This window comes from Protopterus annectens, chromosome 9.part0, assembly GCF_019279795.1.
Source record: "Protopterus annectens isolate FY-2018-M chromosome 9.part0, PAN1.0, whole genome shotgun sequence".
NCBI classification, from domain to species: Eukaryota; Metazoa; Chordata; order Ceratodontiformes; family Protopteridae; genus Protopterus; species Protopterus annectens.
In genome coordinates this window covers 926,196,348-926,216,836 of record NC_056743.1, presented here as the reverse complement: position 1 = coordinate 926,216,836, position 20,489 = coordinate 926,196,348, and the positions used below count along the sequence as shown (strand labels likewise).

Genomic DNA, 20,489 nt, shown 5'->3' with positions numbered 1-20,489 from the left:
TTAAACTACAGCATCACTTACTGGATACATGGTTCTGCTCCTGTTCCACACCTGGCTAACCCTACACTGTCTTCACAGTTCTAAACAACTTTTCTTCCCTCTTCTCTCCTCACTCACATGATAATTTCTAAAATTATTTAACTTACAGCAGGACTTCCTCCATTCTATTTTTTGCTTTCCCTTTTAGTTGTCTTACTGGTCCTCCACACTGCAAATGCTTCCTGCCTGCTTCATTCTACTCCTCTTTTCCCCTCATCTCCAGTTCTAGTCTTTCCAGAATCTTTTCCACTCTACTTTCCCTCCTTTCTCTTTTCCAAACTCACTCACTGTAACTCCTCTATCCTTAGAGTGTTTTCCTCGTACCTACTCTCCACCCAGTCTGTCTTGCCACTACCTGAAAGCTCTTCCCCACTCACTTTTTATGCCCTGTACTGTATTGCCACTACTGTACCTATTGTGCTCTGATACTGCTATGTAACTGTATATGAATGTGTCTGATTTTTAAAATTGACCTACTGTGAAACTGCTTTGTATATGTAACTGTGAAAAATAATCAATAAAATTGCGAACCTGTCGGATTACCCGCTGCTTTTACTATTACTTGTTAACAGGCTTAGTATGTATTAAGTTATCATACTAACTTTATTTCTCTTTTGTGTGCATTGTCGTTTTCATATTGTTGTAGGTATCTTTTCTCTTCAGGCCTTCACTGAAAAGGGGTTTGCTTTTGTTGACCCAGTCAATCCCTGTAAACAAGCAAGACTCAGTCAATCCCTGTAAACAAACAAACAAAAACAAACAAATAAAATGTCTGAAATCCAAGTATCTAGTATTACAGCTTGGTCACTTGCATAAAAACATTCAGGAAAACATTCTTATGCATTTATCATTTACAAAACATTCATGGTAATACAGCCAAAGCCCAGAGTCTGAGTTGGGAAAATCCTACTGGGCAAACCAATACAAGCTGACAGAATTTTCATCTGTCATTCCATGGATTTTTGCTGAGTTTGAACTTGACTGCTTATACTACCTTGCCACTATTACTTCAGAGCTACTATAGTGAAATGCTTATGTTAAAAAAAAAAAAGACAAAATTGTTTTGTTCCTGGGATAGTTCTGATCTCACAGCATCATCCATCCCTATTTATCAGCACCACACTACTTTTATGCAAGTCTCCAGCTTTACAGGACAGCCAACATTTTTGGGGACTTACAGTTCGACTTCACAAGTTGGGTGATTGGTCTGAAGGACTTGGGGAAAATCTGATATGCTCCTGGAAGCTCAGGATTTATGTTAATGCTGATGAGCTGTGGTTTTCCAGTGTGCAGTTTATACTTAAGTAATCCCTCCCTTTGCCTGTACCAGGTGAGGGAGATAATTAACTGGAATGTTCTATAAACACTAAAGTCTCAACTTCTCGCTTTGTCTTTTTGGGTGTGTATGCCATTTGTATTTTTGGTGTTTAACTAGCTAGTCTGCTGTTAATACATTCACCAAGCAAGGTGTCATATCAGGAATCCAGGATTCCTGTAGCAGAGTAGTGCTGTGGGCATTCTGACCTGGAATTCATAACTAGTTTGTACTTTATCCCTCCTACCATCCACCAGTAATGTGCTGGTCTTTTATTTAGGAACCCCATATTTCTTTCTCTTTGCCTATACTCTGTTACCAGTCTTTTGATAGGTAAGGCAGTATCTAGCCTGCGGTCCAAATAAATTATTGGTGTCTTCCCATTCTGTTACCTTTCCCTTTCTAGTTATTTGCTCCGAATGCCTTGGATCCTTTGCCAGTTTTCTCCAATAAATGCCAGCCCCCTCTTGCCTATTCTCCGTATCCCTAATTGCAGTCATCCCTTTTGGCAGAATCTCTTTTCTCCATTCCCATGCAGGCTTAGTTCTTAAAATACTTTCTGCTACTTTATAAATGTAATATTCTGTATGATTGTTGTCATGATCCTTAAGGGTCTGAATCCAAAATTCCAGTCTCTTCTTGTTTCTTGAACTTCATCCCTGTATCATCATCATCATCCCTTTCCGCTTTGAATTATAGTTGTTGGTCGACAAGCTATCTCAGTAAGAAAGTTCATTTATGTGAGTCATCTCCTTCAGCAGGTTAAATTTTCCCCCTTCCATTCCCCTTCAGTGGGCTTGTATGTGGCGGAGGTAGTTTACTGCTTTTTTGTATCTTTGCAGATTGTATCCATTTTACAAGTGCTGTGATAGAACTGGAGGAAAGATGGCAGTCCCACTGCTTATATTCAAGTGCATGTATGACTGATGGCAAGAGACATGACAACTGGAAATTTGTGTGCAAATTTTGAATTTATATCTTTTGCGGAGATGGTTTTGAAGGCCTACTGAATACTTAACTGTACTTTCTAGAACATAACCCTGTTATTGTGCACCTATCTTTTATCAGTTTACAACCTGCATTTTTTTCTTGTCCGTCTTTTAAAAGTAAACGTTCTTCCTTTTTTCTCAGCGAGTTGATTGGTGTGTTTTAAAAGCAGCTAAATGTTCGTTTATGTGATTACTTAAAGACCACATTGGCACATGACATATGATTTTTTATTCCTTGCAGGTTGTCGATTATTTAACTCAGTACTCTGGAATTAAACCTGGAGATCTGGATGCAAAAATTTCTTCCAAGCATCTCACTACCCTGAAGTCCACATATCTGAAGCTGAGGTTTCTGATTGATATTGGAGTGAAGTTTGTAGGACATGGACTCCAGAAGGACTTTAGAGTGATAAACCTTCTTGTAAGTTTATAAGACTATGTGGGGAATAGTCATTTCTTTCACTATAACTATTTACAGCTTGTTCTAACCCTTTACTAAAGGATAGTAGTTCTACATTGACAGCTTACTGACAAAAAATGATATGCAAAATACTAATCATTTACACACACACACACACACACACTTATGTGTGTGTATTTAAATATATATATGTATGTGTGTGTATATATATATATATATATATATATATATATATATATATATATATATATATATATATAAAGAGAGAGAGAAATTAATTGGAGGAAGTAACATATCGAGTTATTTAAAATACTTTTTATAGCAGATCATTGAGCATTTTAGCAGATGTTCCCATCACAAGCAGTAGCTACGTAAACATTTTCAGGGTATTATATAAGTTGGGACTGTTGGTTGTTTTGGTCCTTTTTTGTTTTTGTTTTTGTTTACCTTGGGTGATATAGTGGAGTAATGTAACCTGGGATACGGAATAAATTCCTCTAACTTGTCACCAATGGTGCTACAACAGTTTTGATAAAAGTTGCTTACTCTGCTATGACAGTAGCAGTGAGCAAAGCATGGAGTACCAATGACAGAATTTTTTTTTATTGTTAAGCCTGAAGTAAACCAAGAACCAATGAGGATAAAACGCACTCTCTAAATTATTTTAACCTCTGGTAACGATGCCGCCCTCAAGGAAGACACAACAAAGAAAACAACGGCACCTTACAATCACAGTGAACTGGAAAACTCAAATATGCGACTGTCAAAAATAATACAAAAAGTTATTTAATATTACTTATTGTTGTGTTTTTCATGGATGTATGTTTCACTTTAAGAGGCGACTTGTTTTTAATTAATTGATTTTGTCTCTTAAGATATTATAAGGAAGTGATGTTTTGCAATCTCTGAATTCCCAGTGTATTTAGTGAGGATGAAAGCGCTTAAATTATTAAATGGTGTATCCAGTTATCGCTGTGTGGATTATTTTATTTGTTTTTTGATATTCTTAACTTGGAGTTTTCCAGTTCGCTGTGGTTGTAAGGTACTGTCATTTTCTTTGTTGTGTCTTCCTTGAGGGTGGCATTGTTACATAAGCCTAAAATAAAGCTGGTTAAAGTGAATGGTAGCAAAATAAGATGGTTAGAAGTGATGACTTTTGAGGAGATTCTAGAGCAGATATCCAAGTAGATGTTGTATAATGTTTACATCTGAAATTTCACCCTCGGCAGAAACAATGATCAAGGTTTTGCTGAGGAGCCTTATCAAGTTAGAGGAGACCCCAAAATGGGCATAGAAGAGTGCTGGATGCTAACAACACTTGTTCGTAGCAAGCTAGAGTTTTGATTTGGATTATGGTAAATTGGAAGATTACAAACCTTAAGTAGACTGAGGTTTAGACTAGCCGAGGAGAGTAGAAATTAATGGAAGGAAACTGAGTTATGGGAGTCCGGAAACAGAGCTAGTTTTTTCATCATCTTTGCGAACTGTAGAGGCCAGAAGGTTTTCAGATGTGTTAACTGAAGCATGCCCAGAGGCACTATACAGTGAGGTCACATTACAGAGATCATGTCTAGTTGGGAAGCTAGTCATGCATCAGTTTTGTACAACTTATACCATGGGATGTTTCACCTTTATTTATTAGAGAAGATGCACTATGACATCTGCATTAAAATCAGGATTTGTTTTCCTTTTGGGAGAGTGTAATCATATTCTGACGTGATAAGAGAAAACTCTAATGGCTATCCTGATAAAAGTGACATAAATGTCACCATTTTGTTTTGCAAAGAAGTGAATGTTAGAGTAACTTTTTTAGATTGAGGATGGGATGTGTACTTTGCTGGAATCCTTAATGACTGTTATGGATTCCTCTGGCTTCCTAATAAGTGATAAAGAGAAAGGGTATTTTTCCTTGTAGTGAATGGGTATCTGTGGGACACTAGTCTACCACTGAAATTTCATAGTTAAATGACAGATTACAAAAAACATAAAGTGCATAAATTAAAGGTGCTTTTAAAGGAGAATGAAGATGTAAAGTTGAGGTAAGTGCAGGAAAAGATGTCTATAGTTATTTGGCATTGTAGGAATCAGGAACAGAAAGAAGAAATACAGAAGTGGATTAAAATATGACAGAATGCTTTGAGGTGTTATGTAATTTATTGTAGCAGGCAAGACACAAATTAGAGGCTATTATTAGAGTGGACAAAGGAGTGATACCCCAACCCCATATGCAAAAATGGGAAAGAAGTGGTTGTGGATGGATGGATGGATTACAGTGGATAAAGGATCTAAACAGTTGATAATATTCCTGTAAATAATACGTCCAGAAATGATGGCACTGCTTATAATTTTTATAAATATTTATTCATTCATTATTGGATTGCTCACATTTTATTTATTTATTTATGTATGTATGTATGTTTGTTTATTTCTGTTTTTTGGAAATGTCCAGGTGAGCACAAGGCCCCTTTTCAGGTGAGGTCCTGGGAGAAAACCTAAAAAGTTAAAGAGCAATACATTGCACAGTCACAATTTTCACATTCTAAGCAAATAAAAGACATTATATTTACTCATGTAATACGTCAGACATCATACATTAGTACATAACAGTAAGAGATAGTAGCACAAAAGGTTCTTCATTACACTTAGTACATATTAGGAATAGTTTCATCGTAGGGATGTGTAAACAATGCTACAGTTTCAGTACTTAGGTGGACAACACTTGCGATGGTTGTAGTGTTAGTTGGTAATCTTATCCCAGTGAGTAACAGCAGCATAGCCAGGAATTAAGGAAGGGCTATTTTAGTTTAGTTTTGAAGATGAATGACTTTTCATTTTTTAAACTTCTTTATTAAATTATCACTTAAGACGTAGGTACACATACATTAATAGAAAAGAAGACAAACCATGTTAACATCTTTTTCCATTTGCTACATTATAAATAAAGAAAACATATGAAATGTGTCATGGTTATTCCGTACATTACATAAATTGCTCAATTCCTGCCTTCCATTAAACCTCACTCCTCCTCCTGAACATTTTTCTGCCAGTATTGTTCTTACAAATTCCATTTATTTCTATGTAATTTGCTCCTTCCCTTTTCTAAAGATCATTGTTCCAGTTCTTTTATCTCTTTTTTATGATAGTCAATGCTTCAAATAGATCATCATGAATGGCTATAGAACAGGGAGGTCTTTCTAGGCATAGTGCAGAAATTGGTTATTCCTCAGATAGACCTGTTTGCCTCTATTCACAACAAACAACTGAAGCTGTTTTGCTCCAGGACTCCTTGCCCATAGGTCTGGACACCACATCTTTTTCCTTAGGAGGGGAAGTTTCTTATATGCCTTCTCGCCTCTGCCTCTAATCCCTGTGGTTCTGTTGAAGATCCAGCAGGACAAGCCAAAAATGTTGCTAGTGACTTCTTTTTGGCCCGGGCAGCTTTGGTTCCTCCCTTCTCCATCATCTGGCCAGTGGTCATCATCACAAGATACCCTACAGAGTGAACTTGCTCATACAAAACAGGGGTTCTTTGCTTCATCCTAACTTCCTATCTCTCATCCTGACATTGTGAATTATAGAATGCCGATCCCTTTCAGACACCAATTTTCTGAGAACATGCTACATATGGGTTTTTCAGGAGGTGCGAAAACCTACTACTACAAAGTCTTGCATGTCCAAATGGAAAAGATTTTCTGCATGGCGTCATATAAACAAATAGAATCCTATTCAGACTGGGGTTACTGATATATTTTCGTGTTTGTCTGAACTCTTAAAAGCTAGTCTAGCCTATTCCTCCTTTAAAACACATTTATCTGCCATTTCTGCATATATGCCAGTAGGATTACCACTGCTTACCAGGGTTGAGGTCAAACAGTTTCTCAAAAATTGTCCTTCATTTCAGCCCACCCAGGAGGGTTGGTCCCCCTCTGTGAGACCTTAACTTTGTCTTGGAAAAACTTACTCTGCCACCTTTTGTGCCAGCACCTCTGGCTTATCTGAAATTCTGTAAATGGAAAACTATTCTACTAGTTGCCCTTATTTCTGATTACTTTGAGATTCAAGCCCTTATGGCTTGAAACTCAACAGAGTTTCTTTGAGGATCAGTCCTAAAGTTTTCAATGAGTTGTCCTTCAACCAGGCCATTAATATTCCCACCTTCTTTCTAAACCCCCAAAACAAGGGTGAAAGACTCTTACATTCTGTGGATATGCACAGGGCAGCTTAGATTTATTTGTATAAAACTAAAGACTTTTGGACAACTGACCAGCTGTTTGTTTCTTTTCAGGAATCCAGTATGGGCAACCCTGTCTCTAAGCAAACTGGTTTAGATTGGCTTACACCTAACTGGATTTCTAAGACCATTTCCTTTTGTTATGTCCAGCATGGAAAATCCCTACCTTGTCCTGTTAAGGCTCATTCCTGTAGAGTAGGTGTTTCCACTGGAGCATTTTATAAAGGAATTGATTCCGGGGCCATTGTAGAAGCAACCACTTGGTCATCTGTGCATACTTTCACCAGACATTATAGGGTAGATGTTTTCTTTAGATCCAGAGCCTCCTTTGCTAGATCTTTGCTCACTGGATTACACGACAGTTCCCCTTTCAAAGTGTTAACCTTTAGGAATCACCCAACAGTATTTCAGTACTGTAGTACTGTAGTAACAAGTAAGGATGTAGTACTGTTGTGTAAGAACTTACCATAACAGTAGATGTCCTACTGATCACTGCTGCTGTATTGCTTCCCACCCTTCTTTACTTTTTTTCCTGTCAAGGTTTTTGTCCTCTCTTGTGGACCAAGAGGGAGTCATTGTCCACATCCCCTCCTCTTTTGTGACCATTTTTTCTTTTTATTGTTTCTCTTCCTCTGGTGTGTCTAGGTCTCATGTTTTGAGACAGTCTGAGGATCGGGTTTCTGTTATTTAAGCGAACACTTAAATTTGTGAATGCTATTTTGTCGAGTGTGATTACGTGAAATGGCAAAATGCCACAAGCATGGAACATCGATTTTTGTTCCTAGGGAAAAAAATCACTTGGCCGTTTTTGGGACTTTGCCATTTCCTCCACTGTGATGCAATCTTGGAGTTGGTATATTTAAGCAGGGGGGGGGTGTGTGGGGGCAGAAGCCTCCCACTTTATTTTGTGTTTGTTTTTTTTTTTTTACGGATCAGCGATTTTTTTCTCTGGGGGAAAAAATTGCTGAACTGTGTGTTCGACATTTTGGATTTTCGGGTATTGTGGGTCAATTATACGCATATTCTGCGTATGCACCTTGACACGCACAGGCTTACATTATACGTCAGACGTATGGAAGGTTTTGGCCAATCATTCAGGTTATTTTGTCGAGGTAACACAACAGTACTGAAATACTGCAGCAGTGATCAGTAAGACTTCTACTGTGGTGGTAAGTTCGTACACAGCCACACTTTCTTGAGTACATAGCAAGTTTGTTCAACAGCAGGCTGTCTTAACACATCCATGAAGTGCTGCTCTAATCAGTTATTACAGGCTGCCTTCCACTGGATGCGTCTTTGTCTTCACACTTTGAAGACAAGCACTTTTTTTAAGGATGTCTTAAATCTCATTCAGTTTGGGGGGGGGGGTCTTGTTCCTCCTCCTTTTGACCTTAATTTTTGTAGTGAAAAACTGGCCACTTTTAAACCAGTCGTCTTGGTGATCTTCAAGTTTTTATCTTAAAAAAACCTTTTCTTGGTAGCCTTTACTTCTGCTAAGATAATCTGCGAACAAAAGGCCCTAATTGCAGGGAACTATCTATTATATTTGACAGAAACAGGTACATCTTGGATCCAATCCTTCCTTCGTGCCAGAAATGGCCACAGAACTGAGTTTAATGCCAGTCAGCTGCCACTATATTATCCTAGGTCCCAAAACAAAGGAAGGAGATACTTCATTTAATGAAAGTGTGCAGGCAGTTGATTCAACGCATAGAAAGCGCCAAACACTCTGGGAGAATGTTTAGCTCTTTATCTCTTATGTGCCAGGGTAACCAGGCTAAACTAGTGTGTTTAAGCAAACACTGTGTAGATGGCTGGCTGGTTACTTCTTGTTATTTATGTTATGATCATTGTGGAAAAGCACTGGCAGGACAAGTAAGGGAGGATTTGATTAGGGCAGCAGCCACCATAGCATCATTCTTTAAAATGTTGCATTTTGCAGTATTTTTCAAGAACCAGCCACACCCTCTGTAATTATAACAAACATTCTAGATGCAGAGAACACTTTGCTGCAGTAGTCCTGCAGGTTGAGCTGTGAACACCATCCTGGGTTTAGGTCTAGGCTACCACCAGGATAGTTAAATGCTTAGCACTCTACCAGTGGATGTAGAATGCTCCTTTTGATGCTACTAAAATGAAAGTAGATGTTCAGATAACAGGATCACTGCTGCAGTACAGGCTCCCGACGTCCTTACCCATACCTTTGCTTCTTCATACTTGGAGATGGTAGATAGAATGAGATGATCAGAAGGGTGTGTTTCTACTTTTCTTTTTCATGCTGTGTGCAGAGACAGCAGTTAAGGAGCTATTCTCTCCATGTCAAATATCTGTTGTATTGGTTATATGCTGAAGGTAGGTAGCCCCACTATCCATCTCCATTTATTTTTGTCTGATGGAGGGGTCTTAAACAGAAATAGTAACCTTATCTTAGAAATCTTATTCCCAGAGCTTCTAAGATGCTTTCACCAGTCTTCTTTCTTCTAGGCCAGGAATTGAGGGGATGAGACCCATAGCAAAACCCTAGGGAATCAGGTCAGATGGACACCATGCCTGTAATTTGCTAATACAAGGACATACTTGTTGGTGACTTTGTTAGCCAAAAAAGAACTGAAGATTGTGTGCGCTGCTTATCCTTTTGGCATAATGATCTGATGTTGTAATTTTCATTCATTTCTCAACATATGGGTCTTGGATCCAACTTGGCCACATTTACTTTTACTCTCGGATTCGACTCTCAAACTCCTCCCTTTACCTATAATGTCTCAGAGCCCTGTAATACATGAGATCTCATTTGCTGCTTCTATGCTTCAGACATGGATTATGCTGTTTCAGGCTTTAGGGATGTTTATTGAACTTTTTTGTTAGTAAAAGTAGAAATTTCTTCTATTCTTTTCTCTTATCCTTCACCCTTCCTCCCTTTTACATTTTGGGTAAACTGCATTATGCTTTAAACTTTTTCTATCTTTTTTTTCTGGATACCTTCCTTACCGTCGTTGGTAATTCACTTTTCTCTCCTTTCTTTAAAGTGTCTTACACATTCTTAAGATACTTCTAATATACCATTGCTGGTATTTCCTTTCTTTACATTTTTTCTTTTACCTTCGTTTTAAGTCCTGCTCATTCACCTTTTTAAAAAATGGCTGAAAAGCCAACCGTTTTCAAAAAGTGTATTTCCTGTGGGCATAAGATTCCCAATTCTGATGCCCACTGCATTGTTTAGAGGCTGCCCATCTTTAAACCTCCTGCCAGATTTATGCGGGTTTCAATTCCCGGCCATAGAGTGATCACCATAATAAATTAGTTCTAAAAGTTTTGCTCCCCCCTTCAGCTTCTTCCTCTGCAGCTTCTGTTAAAAGGGCTCAACCCCCAAAAAAGAAACAAAAATCTTCTTTGGAGTCTAGGTAGCACAGAAAACACTGTCTTGCCTGTTTTTTGAAACTTGCTACAGTTGTGGAGCCACCAGCTAAAGTACCAAAAGATCGGATCCAACATCTGTGGATCCAGCGTTGGGGACACTCAAATCTCCTTGGTCTCGCAGCCCTCATTTTTCACCAGAACCTATTTACCCATGGCTCCAGTCACCCTTTTTATAAGAGACTCTGAAGATAATGCCACATCCCCCTTCCATGTCCTGTATCAGGTCCTCCCAGAGTTTTTCCAAGGCAGATGTGGGTAGGATGATGAAGAAGTTCCTGGGGGCTCGATTCAGATGAGGATATTACTGGCTCCGGCACCCATCAGATCTCTGAGTCTCAGACCTCTCTCTCATCTAATTGTGTCTACTTCTCTGATCTTTTCAGCAATTTCAGAGTCCTCTGGTCTGAGAATTCCGAGAGTCAGTGTGTCGGATCCAAAGACAGCTAAATCTCTTCAACTCCGACTATGTCCGTGACTCATTTGCCACCAATCCTGGTAGAGCAGGATGAGTCATGGAGCCAGATCTGGGGGTGGGGATCTCAACTCTAAGGTTTTCAGAGGCATCACTTCCCTTTGGTGTTAGATAGCTTGGTCTGACTCCTCAAGACAGGAGCCTGAGCAAGGTCAAGGCATAGCAACACCTGGAGCTTCAGCTCTAGTGAGGCCAGCAGTAGTCGTAGAGAGGGCTTTTTCTCGAGCTTCAGTCAACTCATCTGTTTGGATCCTAACATTCTACTGCCATTGGATCCGAGTTCTGAGCCTCATCACTCTATCCCACAGGGACAGCCAACTCGATTGAGCTTCCAGGCAGTTTGTCTACAGAAACTTCCCCTCTTTTCCGATACTTCTTTAGATCATCCCACTAACTAGGTCCCCTAGAAGAGGACTTGCAAAATGAGGCACATAGATTCTCCCTCAGGAATCTTTAAACAAAGACGCTGACTTCGATGAAAGGGAAGGGTGCCCAAGTTCTCTACCAGAAGATGTTTCCTTTGAAGACATTCTAGAGATCCTTAGCTGGAAAGGTGGTTGGTCTTCCATTCCCCCTTCCCAGGATGAGTCAGTGTTCTTAGACTGGCACGTCTACATCTTGGGCTACACCCCTCCTCTGGCGGATCACCTTATAGATCTTGTGCCTCAACATGTGTGGAAAGAACCTGATACCATGGAACCTATCCCTTGTTGCCTTGACAAATTTCTTGCTCCTCCCAAAGACAGATCTCATTGGAGTAAGGAAGTTCCTATGGATGCCATGGTTGTGGCAGTGGCCACTAAGAAAGAGCTATCAGAACAGAGCCCTTCTGCCCATCTTCCTAATAGAGAGTCCAGGGCGATGGACAGGTTTGGAAAGCATGTTTATGCCTCAGCCACATTTGCTTTATGGTCGCTTAATTATTTGGCACATATTACCATATTGCAGAGAGACTTGATTAAAGAACTCTCCAAGTCTCTTCCTGGGTCCATGTTGGCAGAGAAACATAAATAACTATCTTCGCAGCTGGCCATCCTTCAGTCTATTTCCAGCGCGTGCATGAGGTTAATCTCTCATGCAGCAGAAGGTTCCTCATGGGTGGTGGGTTCAGGCATAGCCATCAGGAGACATGTCTGGATGCACTTGTGTGATTTCGCGGAGCCCTTCAAGTCTTCTTTCATTAGTGCTGCTTTGATGGATTTTTCTTTCTTCTTTTCCCCACAGTAAAAGAGATGTGCTCCTGTAGTGAGGAAGATTGGAAGACCTTGTCTGCCGTAGGAATTTTTTTTCCTATCCTGCAGAGATCCGTCTCCAGGAATCAGCACAGAAGTAAAAAGATTTGGTTCCGAAAGTCACAAGGCCTTTTCCAAGCCTCATGAGGGGATACATCCCCCAGTGGTGGTGGGGTTCCAATGGAAGATGCTTCCCTTGGGGCAGAGGAGGCTCACAGAACCAATGATTTTGAGATACCTTCTTGGATAAACCCTTCCAGTACTCCTGAAGGGTTGCTTGACTGCTTTTCTCTGGAGGCAGCTCTCTGTATACAGAAGCCTGGGCATCAGTCACAAAAAACACTTGGGTGCAAGAAATTGTATCCAGAGGCTATTTCATTCCTTTTTTGCAAACCCCACTATCCAAATAGAAAAGGCTTCCAGATGTCCCATCCAATCAGTGGGAGCTAGCAGCCTTAGATAGTCAAAAGGAGCTAGACAAAAGAGTCACCTAAAAGGTCCCACCAGACTAGAGAGGATTTGGAATTTACTGAAGGTTCTTTTTAGTGCCAAAGAAAACAGGGGACCCAAAACCCATTCTGGACCTCAGCAGTCCAAATCAGTTTGTAAAGAACTCCAGGTTTTGGATGGTCATGGTTCAGTCCGTTCTTCCTTTTCTACAGAAGGATGACTAGATGTGCTCTATCAATCTCCAGGATGTGTACTATCACATCAAAGTGAACAGATGCTCCCAGAGATTCCTGCACTTTTGGCTGAAGGCCAGTCATTCCCAGTTCAGAGCCCTGCCCAGGGTGTTCACCAAATCCATGGCAGTGGTAACAGCTCACGTGAGACTGTTTGGATTCAGAGTGTTTGCTTATCCAGATGACTGTCTCCTCACCACCCCAACCGGGCATCTACTTGAGAAAGCAAGGAACTACTTACTTCAGTTATGCCAAGTCCCATCTACAACCTGTTCAAATCTTGGCGTTTATAGGAGTTCGCTTGGACAGCACCAGTCAGTTGGCCTTTCTTCCATCAGAGTACAGTCCACAAGATTGCAGGTGAGACAGATTCTATCACACCCTTCTCCCCCAGCAAAACTAATTCTTCAGGCTTTAGGATCAATGGAGGCAACTATTACCTTGGTCCCGATGGCACTATTCCACATGCGTGTTCTTCAGTGGACTCTAGCTGTCCAGTAGTCAATTCTTGTACAGCCTCTGTCCTATCCAATAAAGCTTTCTCTGGTTTGCAAGGATTCTCTGTGTTGGCGGGTACAGTCCAATGAAATTTGTCAGGGATGACTGTTCATGTTTCCACCCCCGGTAGCCACTGTAGCCACTGATGTCTCCCAATTGGGGTGCGGGAGGCTTTTCTTGGGACAGACAATCCACGGCACATGGTCCCTAGATAAGAACAATTTGCATATCAATGTCCTGGAGATGAGGGTGATCTTCCTAGCATTGCAGGCCTTTTAGGACTCACTTCCTCCAGGGACAATTGCTAATCCAAACAGACATGTTGGTTGTTTGGTACAGCAACAAACAGGGAAAAACATGATCCTATCCCCTTTGTCGAGAGGCAATGAAAGTGTGGTAGTGGGCGATCTCCTCCAACCACTTTCTTATGGTAACACATATACCTGGGAAATCCATTGTGGTAGCAGACAAATGCAGCAGTTCCATTTTGATGCCTCATGAGTGGTCTCTCAGTCAATCAGTAGCAGAGATGAACTTTCATTAGTGGGGTATACTTTGCTGTGATCTATTTGCCTTTCCCTACCGCAACAAGTGCAGCTGTTTCTTTGCCCTGATCCACCCAGGGGGAGTCAACGAGAGATGCTCTAGTCCACATCTGGCCCTCCAGTCTCCTTTATACTTATCCCCCCTTACCTCTAATAGGTTCACAGGTAGGTACTAAGCTATCTGCCCGATGGCATTTATAAGCCTAGCCAGAGTGTGTCGGCTTTCGCCGCCCTATTGGAGCCTCTGTCAGGCAGAGCCAATGAAGTGATTCCCAGGGGTGTATTTTCTGTTACCCATCCACTCGTCAAGGTTTCTCTTAAAGAGTGTTAGTGAGGGGCTCTGCCTAATGTAGTTAGGAATTTTTTTCCAAATCATGGGGAGTCTCTGTGACAGGAATTATCCCTCCAGCGTGTTCTATTTATTGTTTTGGCGAGGTTTAGCTCACTAGAGCGCGTGGTTCGAAATGACTTGGATTTCTTTAGGTGGAGCATGTCCATCAATTCTGAGTTGGACATAGCTTTGTACGTCCGGCAGAGATCACATGTGAGTAAGCGATATGTCACTGAGTACAGATGGAGTTTTTTCAGTCAGTCTGCATAGGACATATGTTTGAGGCCAGTAATCCTCTTGGTGAGGTACTTTTGTGGTCTTTCCAGCTGTTGGAAGTGTCTTGTGAGGTACATCCCAAATGGGGCATTGTACTCTATGATGGGTCTGATGAGTGACGAGTAGAGGGGCACTATAACCTCTTTATTTCTAGATGCGAACCCTTTAGTAATTAGATGGGCCACATAGAAAGATTTCCTAACTACTTTGGCAATATGATTGTCAAAGGAGAGATTACTATCTACCTGGGTCCCCAGATCTCTTATTACCTCTTCTGTATTAAGGGGGCTGCCACCTATGTGGTAATTCGTGGGTGTTTTGTTTTTCCCAAATGGGATGACTATGCATTTTTTGGCATTTAGCTTGAGGCCATGACTTTGACACCAGGTGTCCATCTCAGTAAGGCCTTTTTGGAGGATGTCCGTGTCAGCCGGAGAGCCAGTTATGGCTCCCAATTTGCAGTCATCTGTGAACTTGGTTAGCCATAGTCCTGTTGTGTTTGCCTGTACATCTGAGAAGTATATGCCAGACAGTAGGGGTCCCAGGACCGAGCCTTGCGGGACACCACTTGTGACTGGTTTAGAGTCAGACATGGAGCCTGCTATTCTTACCACGTGAGTTCTGTCTGTAAGCAAGTTGGCAACCCATCTTGTAACGTAGGGGTTTATGTTCAGGCTGGTGAGTTTTTCTATAACACCTGAGTGAGGAATGGTGTCGAACGCCTTGGCGAGGTCAAGGTAGGCTGTGTGAACCACCTTTCCCTCTTCTATGGCCTTGGTGACTGTCTCAAAGAAGTCAAACAGGTTTAGTAGGCATGATCTGCCCTTAACAAAGCCGAACTGGGTCGGGTCAAGTGTTTGGAGGTTCCAAATGTCTTTGTTAATGAGTTCCATGATGATGCGCTCCATAGCCTTGCAGACCAGGCTAGTCAGGCTTATGGGGCTATAGTTACCAGGGTCGGTTGTGGCCCCTCCTTTGTGGAGCGGATTAACTGTTGCTGTGCGCCATTCTATGGGCTGGTAGCCTGTGGAGAGGCTGAGGTTGAACAGCATGTTTAGGTGGGGGGTTAGTTTGTTCTGTAGTTCGTGCAAGAAGCATCCTGGGACACCATCTGGCCCCACTGACTCTGTGTTTTTGGCTTTTGAAAGGGCTGTTTTCACCTGTGCGTCTGTGATTTCCGGGACACTACACTTTTCTGGTATTGTTGTGGGCCCTTTTGGAGGTGAGGGGGGGTGAAGTTTGCACTGAATCTGTCTGTCAGGATGTTGGCAATATCAGTAGGTTCAGTATATTTTGTGCTATTTTGCACTAGCTCAGCGCATATCTGCGAGTTGAAAATTAGATTCTTGACATAGCTAAAGAAGGCTTTGTGGTTATCTTTCGAATCCTTGGCTATTTTTCTTTAGAAGTTAGCCTTGGATGATTTTATGAGGGACCTTAGTTTCTTACTGATACTGATCAGGGATGTCCTTCCTTCTTGGGATTTGCTTTTTTTCTGAACTAGTTTCCTCCATTATTGTATAACCTGTTTATGGTACGGGTCCACCAGACTGGTTTCCTTCTCTTAGGGGAGTGAGTCTTGGTTTTGCTAGGGATGGCACAATCCATGCATCCTTGTAGGTGCTCATAGAGTGCATTTGTAAAGGATTCTGCATCTTGGGCAGCATTATACTTTAGCGTGGGGGCTGTGAAACTTAACATCTCTGTCTTAAGTAAGGTGAAGTTTGCTTTAGAAAAGTTTTTCACTGTGGTTTCCTTGGTTGGGGGTGGTGGTGGGGTGTGGACATCCAGAGTGATTAGTTTATGGACTGATCTAACCAGTGACAGGTTGACCTCCGGCGCAGAACACCTGTCGCCCATGTTGGTGATGACCAGGTCCATGTTTTCTCCTCTGGAAGGGGAGTTTTACCAGCTGATCTTGGGCATTTGAGTTGATAAATTCCAGGAAGCGCTGAACATGGGAGTTTATACTCAAGTAGTTTTCTCAGTTAATGGTAGGGTAATTGAAATCGCCCAATATCAGGGTATTCGGTAAGACCTTCATGTTTTCCAGCGTCTCCAGAAAGGCAGAGTGGTGGTTCTGGGTCATGGAGGGTGATCTGTAGCAGGCCACAATTTGCAGTGCAGATCTGCCTGATGTTAGTTGCACATGGATGATCGCAGAGGTATCATGCTGCGCCACTAACCTGGAGGTGTAGGTATCCTTGATTAATATGGATACACCCCCTCCTTTTGTGTTCTGGTCCATGTTCTTTGGCCGAAATGTGTGGTATGAGTTGTAGCCCGGTAGTGCTGGAGTGCTCTCTGGAGCCTTGAACCAGGTTTCAGTTACTGCACAGATGTCGACGTTCTCCATACTGAGGAGTGCTGTGAGCGCATGCATTTTGAGATTTAAACTCCAGGCGTTGAGTAGCATAACCCTCATTTTTTTTATTTGTGCTGTTTATGGAGGTGGGTTTGATTTTTGAGCCTTGCCTAAAAAAGGCACTATGGGGCAGCAAGAGCCTTGGCCAGTATTCAAAAGCCTAGGGGTGACAGGTGCAAGCCGTCTTTTGTGAAGTAACGCGGCTTGTCGAGCATGTCGTCCTAGGCTGACAGACACTGGATCCCCTTTGAATGACACCAGAAGCTTAGCCAATTGTTGAAATTAATCATTTTTTTTCTTTATACTGAGGTATCATTCTTGGTGAGGGCAGGATGCTACTCAGGGTCAGGGTCCTACCCGCCTGGGCTACATGATCAGAGAGCTCTTCCATGTCTCTTTTCATGTAGTCCAGGGAGGTACGTCTCAGGTCATTCACACCAACATGAACAATGACAGAGTCATATTTGTACTTGTTCTGGAGTGACCTGAGTGCTTGTTATGTGGCGGATTCTGGCTCCCGACAGGCATTTAACAGTAACCTTCTCCTTGTCCAGCCTAGTGAGTGGGACGTCAGTGTGCCTGACTATAGAGTCACCAGTTACTAGTGTGTTAGGTATGTTATTTCGCATTAAGGGCTGTGATTGTGCCGCACATTGATTTTGTGTTTTATGTGCTGTCTGGTTTGTGATGGGAGGTGCAATTTTTTTGGGTGTCTGCTTTGGAGCTCTCTGATGCTTTTGCAGGTTTTTATTTAGAGCTTCCGAGAATGATTTAGTGTTTTTATGTGTATTTTTTGACAGTGCTGGTTTAGTAGGTCTGTGTGAGGCTGGAGGTGTGGTGGAAGTGTTAACCTTCTCCTCATGACTGTTTGTTCCAGTCTTGGGTAGAGAGACCTTAGCCTCCAGTTTGGCTGTATAATTGCATCTCTCGCATATGTTAGTGTTTTGTGGTAGGAGGAGAGGGTTGTCTGTGTACATGAGGCAGTTGTAACATTACCTCAGGATACCCAGGTTCACCAGCTGGATAGGAGAGTACACCTGAAGTTGCCCTTTGGTCATGCCTGAATAGTAGGGTGAGCTGCTTAGTCACTTGGTTGGTGAGGGGTGGATAAAGAGCCTTGCCCTGCTGGGCAATCAATTGTCGGGGTATATTAGTGCTTGCTGTAAGGTCTGAGCAAGTGCTGGATTGTAGGATGCTTTTTGAGTGCTTAGGTTGAATATTAGACTAGTTTCAAGGGAAAAACTGAAGAGGAGACTTATTGGAGCTGGGAATAACTTAACCGTACCTAACCAGTGCTGCCTGGCGTGCAAAAATGTGCAAATGCGTTTTTTAAATTACTAACTTCTGGGCTGCAGCCACTCCTCCAGGGACAGATGGCTGCTCAAAGTTCCCCTCTCTCACAGGTGAACAGAGAAACTTCCCTCTATCCAAGTAAGGTGTGGGCAACTCACAAACTTGTAACACAGCCTGGAATTCAGCATTAGCCTGAAAACTGGACTATACTAGCTTAGAACGGTGGGAAACAAGGAATGTTTTTTATTATTTTTTTTTCTGAAAAGATAAGGCAAAAACAATAAAAAGTACACTTAAAACAGCTTTAAACGACTACAAGCGATCAGAAAAGGCTATCATACTTTAGTGTGTAGCCTACAACAGTTAAACAAATTATTTAAACAAAAAACGACTTTTTTAAAAGTGCAGGCAGTCAAATAAGTACAACATGTGAAAAAAAACAAGCTTTTAAATCACAATAAACGCTGGAAAATCAGCATTTAGGCGGAAAACAGTTAAGTACAGCAAGAAAATACAGAAAACTGATAATCACTCCAAAGACTCTCTTTTAAGCTAGAAGGCTTGTTTCAGTTTAAGGCTTTCTAGTGCTTTCCGGTAGGTTAGTTACAGGAACGATGGGAAACAAGCGCAGATGTGTTCTTTTAAACCAGAAAGTTGAAAGAGATGGACAGCTTCCCAAATTATCAATAAACTACAGTTCCTGGGCCAAGAACCACTCCTGTTGTAGTAGACAGGCTTCCTAGTACTTACCACTCCCACTGATAAGCTAGAAGGCTTCACTCCAACACAAAGGCTTAGGGGGCTCAGAAGCTTACAAACAGTCCTGGATACAGCAAATCTGTACCTGGACTAGATTAGTTAAAGAAAAGGTGGGGATCAAGCGCAAGTGCAGCTTTTAAACCAGAAAGTTGAAAGAGATGGGAAAAAACTGCCCAAACAGCAAATAAATACAATTTCTGGGCCAGGAACCACTCCTCTTGTGATAGATAGGCTACCTAATGCTTACCACTCTGACTGATAAGCTAGAAGGCTTCCCTTCAACGCGGAATGGCTTGGGGGGCTCAGAAGCTTACATAGAGTCCTGGATACAGCAAATCTGTACCTGGACTAGACTAGTTACAGCAAAGGTGGGGAACAAGCACAAACGCAGGCTTTTAAGCCAGCAAGTTGAAAGAGATGGAAAACTGCCTAAACGGCCATTAAACTACAATTTATGGGCCAAAACCCACTCTTCCCATGGAAGATAGGCTACCTAGTGTTTACCACTCCCATGATAAGCTAGAAGGCTTCCCTCCAATACAGAAAGGCTTGGGGGGCTCAGACGCTTACCAACAGTCCCGGATACAGCAAGTCTGTATCTGAACTAGACTAGTTACAGGAAAGGTGGGAAACAAGCGTAAATGCAGCTTTTAAACCGGAAAGTTGAAAGAGATGGGAAAAAACTGCTCAAGCGGCCAATAAGGTACAAGTTCTGGGCCAGGAGCCACTCCTCTTGTGGTAGATAGGCTACCTAGTGCTTACCACTCCCACTGATCAGCTAGAAGGCTTCCCTCCAAACACAGAAAAGCTTGGGGGGCTCAGAAGCATACAAAGAGTCCTTGATACAACAAATCTGTACCTGGACTAGACTAGTAACAGGAAAGGCAGGAAACAAGCACAAACACAGGCTTTTAAATCAGAAGGTTGAAAGAGATGGAAAAGCTTCCCAAACAGCCAAAAAACTACAATTTCTTGGCCAGAAACCTCTCCTCCTGTGGTAGATGGGCTACCTAGTGCTTACCACTCCCATTGATAAGCTAGAAGGCTTCCCTCCAACACAGAAAGGCTTGGGGGGCTCAGGAGCTTACAAACTGTCCTGGTGGACTAGACTAGTTACAGGAAAGGCAGGAAACAAGCTTAGAATTTTTTTTTTTTTTTTTTTTTTTTACAGAAAAGCAGCTAAAAAGTACAGTTTTGTACCTACCATAAATGTAGATGTCCGAACAGGATAGCATCTGCAGTCCTTACAAATGGGTTGTCCTGTCGTCAGGCAGCCCTTCGGTCGGCCGGATTCCAAAGTCTGGGTCTGGCCTCGGCTGGTGTCGCACTTCACCCGACGTCATAGCTGCAGTTCTTCGGGTATAAAGGCATCAGCCGACGCCATTTTCCTCAGTGTTTCTTGCCCCAGATGCCAGTTGCCCTCTTGGATAGCTAAATTTTTGGATAAATACCAATGTTTCCAAATAGTAGAAGGCAAACACATAAGATTATCATGTATGTACATATATACAAACAAATACACCATAAGAGATCCCCCCCCAGCTAGCTATTTGGTGGGCAAATACCCTAGGAGTACCACAGAGGGGAAGGAGGGTGGGTAATCCTGACTGCAGATGCTATCCT

At 41.9% G+C, this 20,489-nt stretch overlaps 1 protein-coding gene across 1 annotated transcript in view; it reads left to right on the top strand.

Moving 5' to 3' along the window:
• The window catches only part of PAN2 (poly(A) specific ribonuclease subunit PAN2), a 1,212,755-nt gene that overhangs the window by 1,116,428 nt on the left and 75,838 nt on the right, over positions 1–20,489 (top strand). Inside the window, exon 23 of the mRNA XM_044083667.1 lies at positions 2,585–2,764. Coding sequence (XP_043939602.1) covers positions 2,585–2,764 — 180 coding nt within the window. The remainder of the gene's footprint in view (positions 1–2,584; positions 2,765–20,489) is intronic.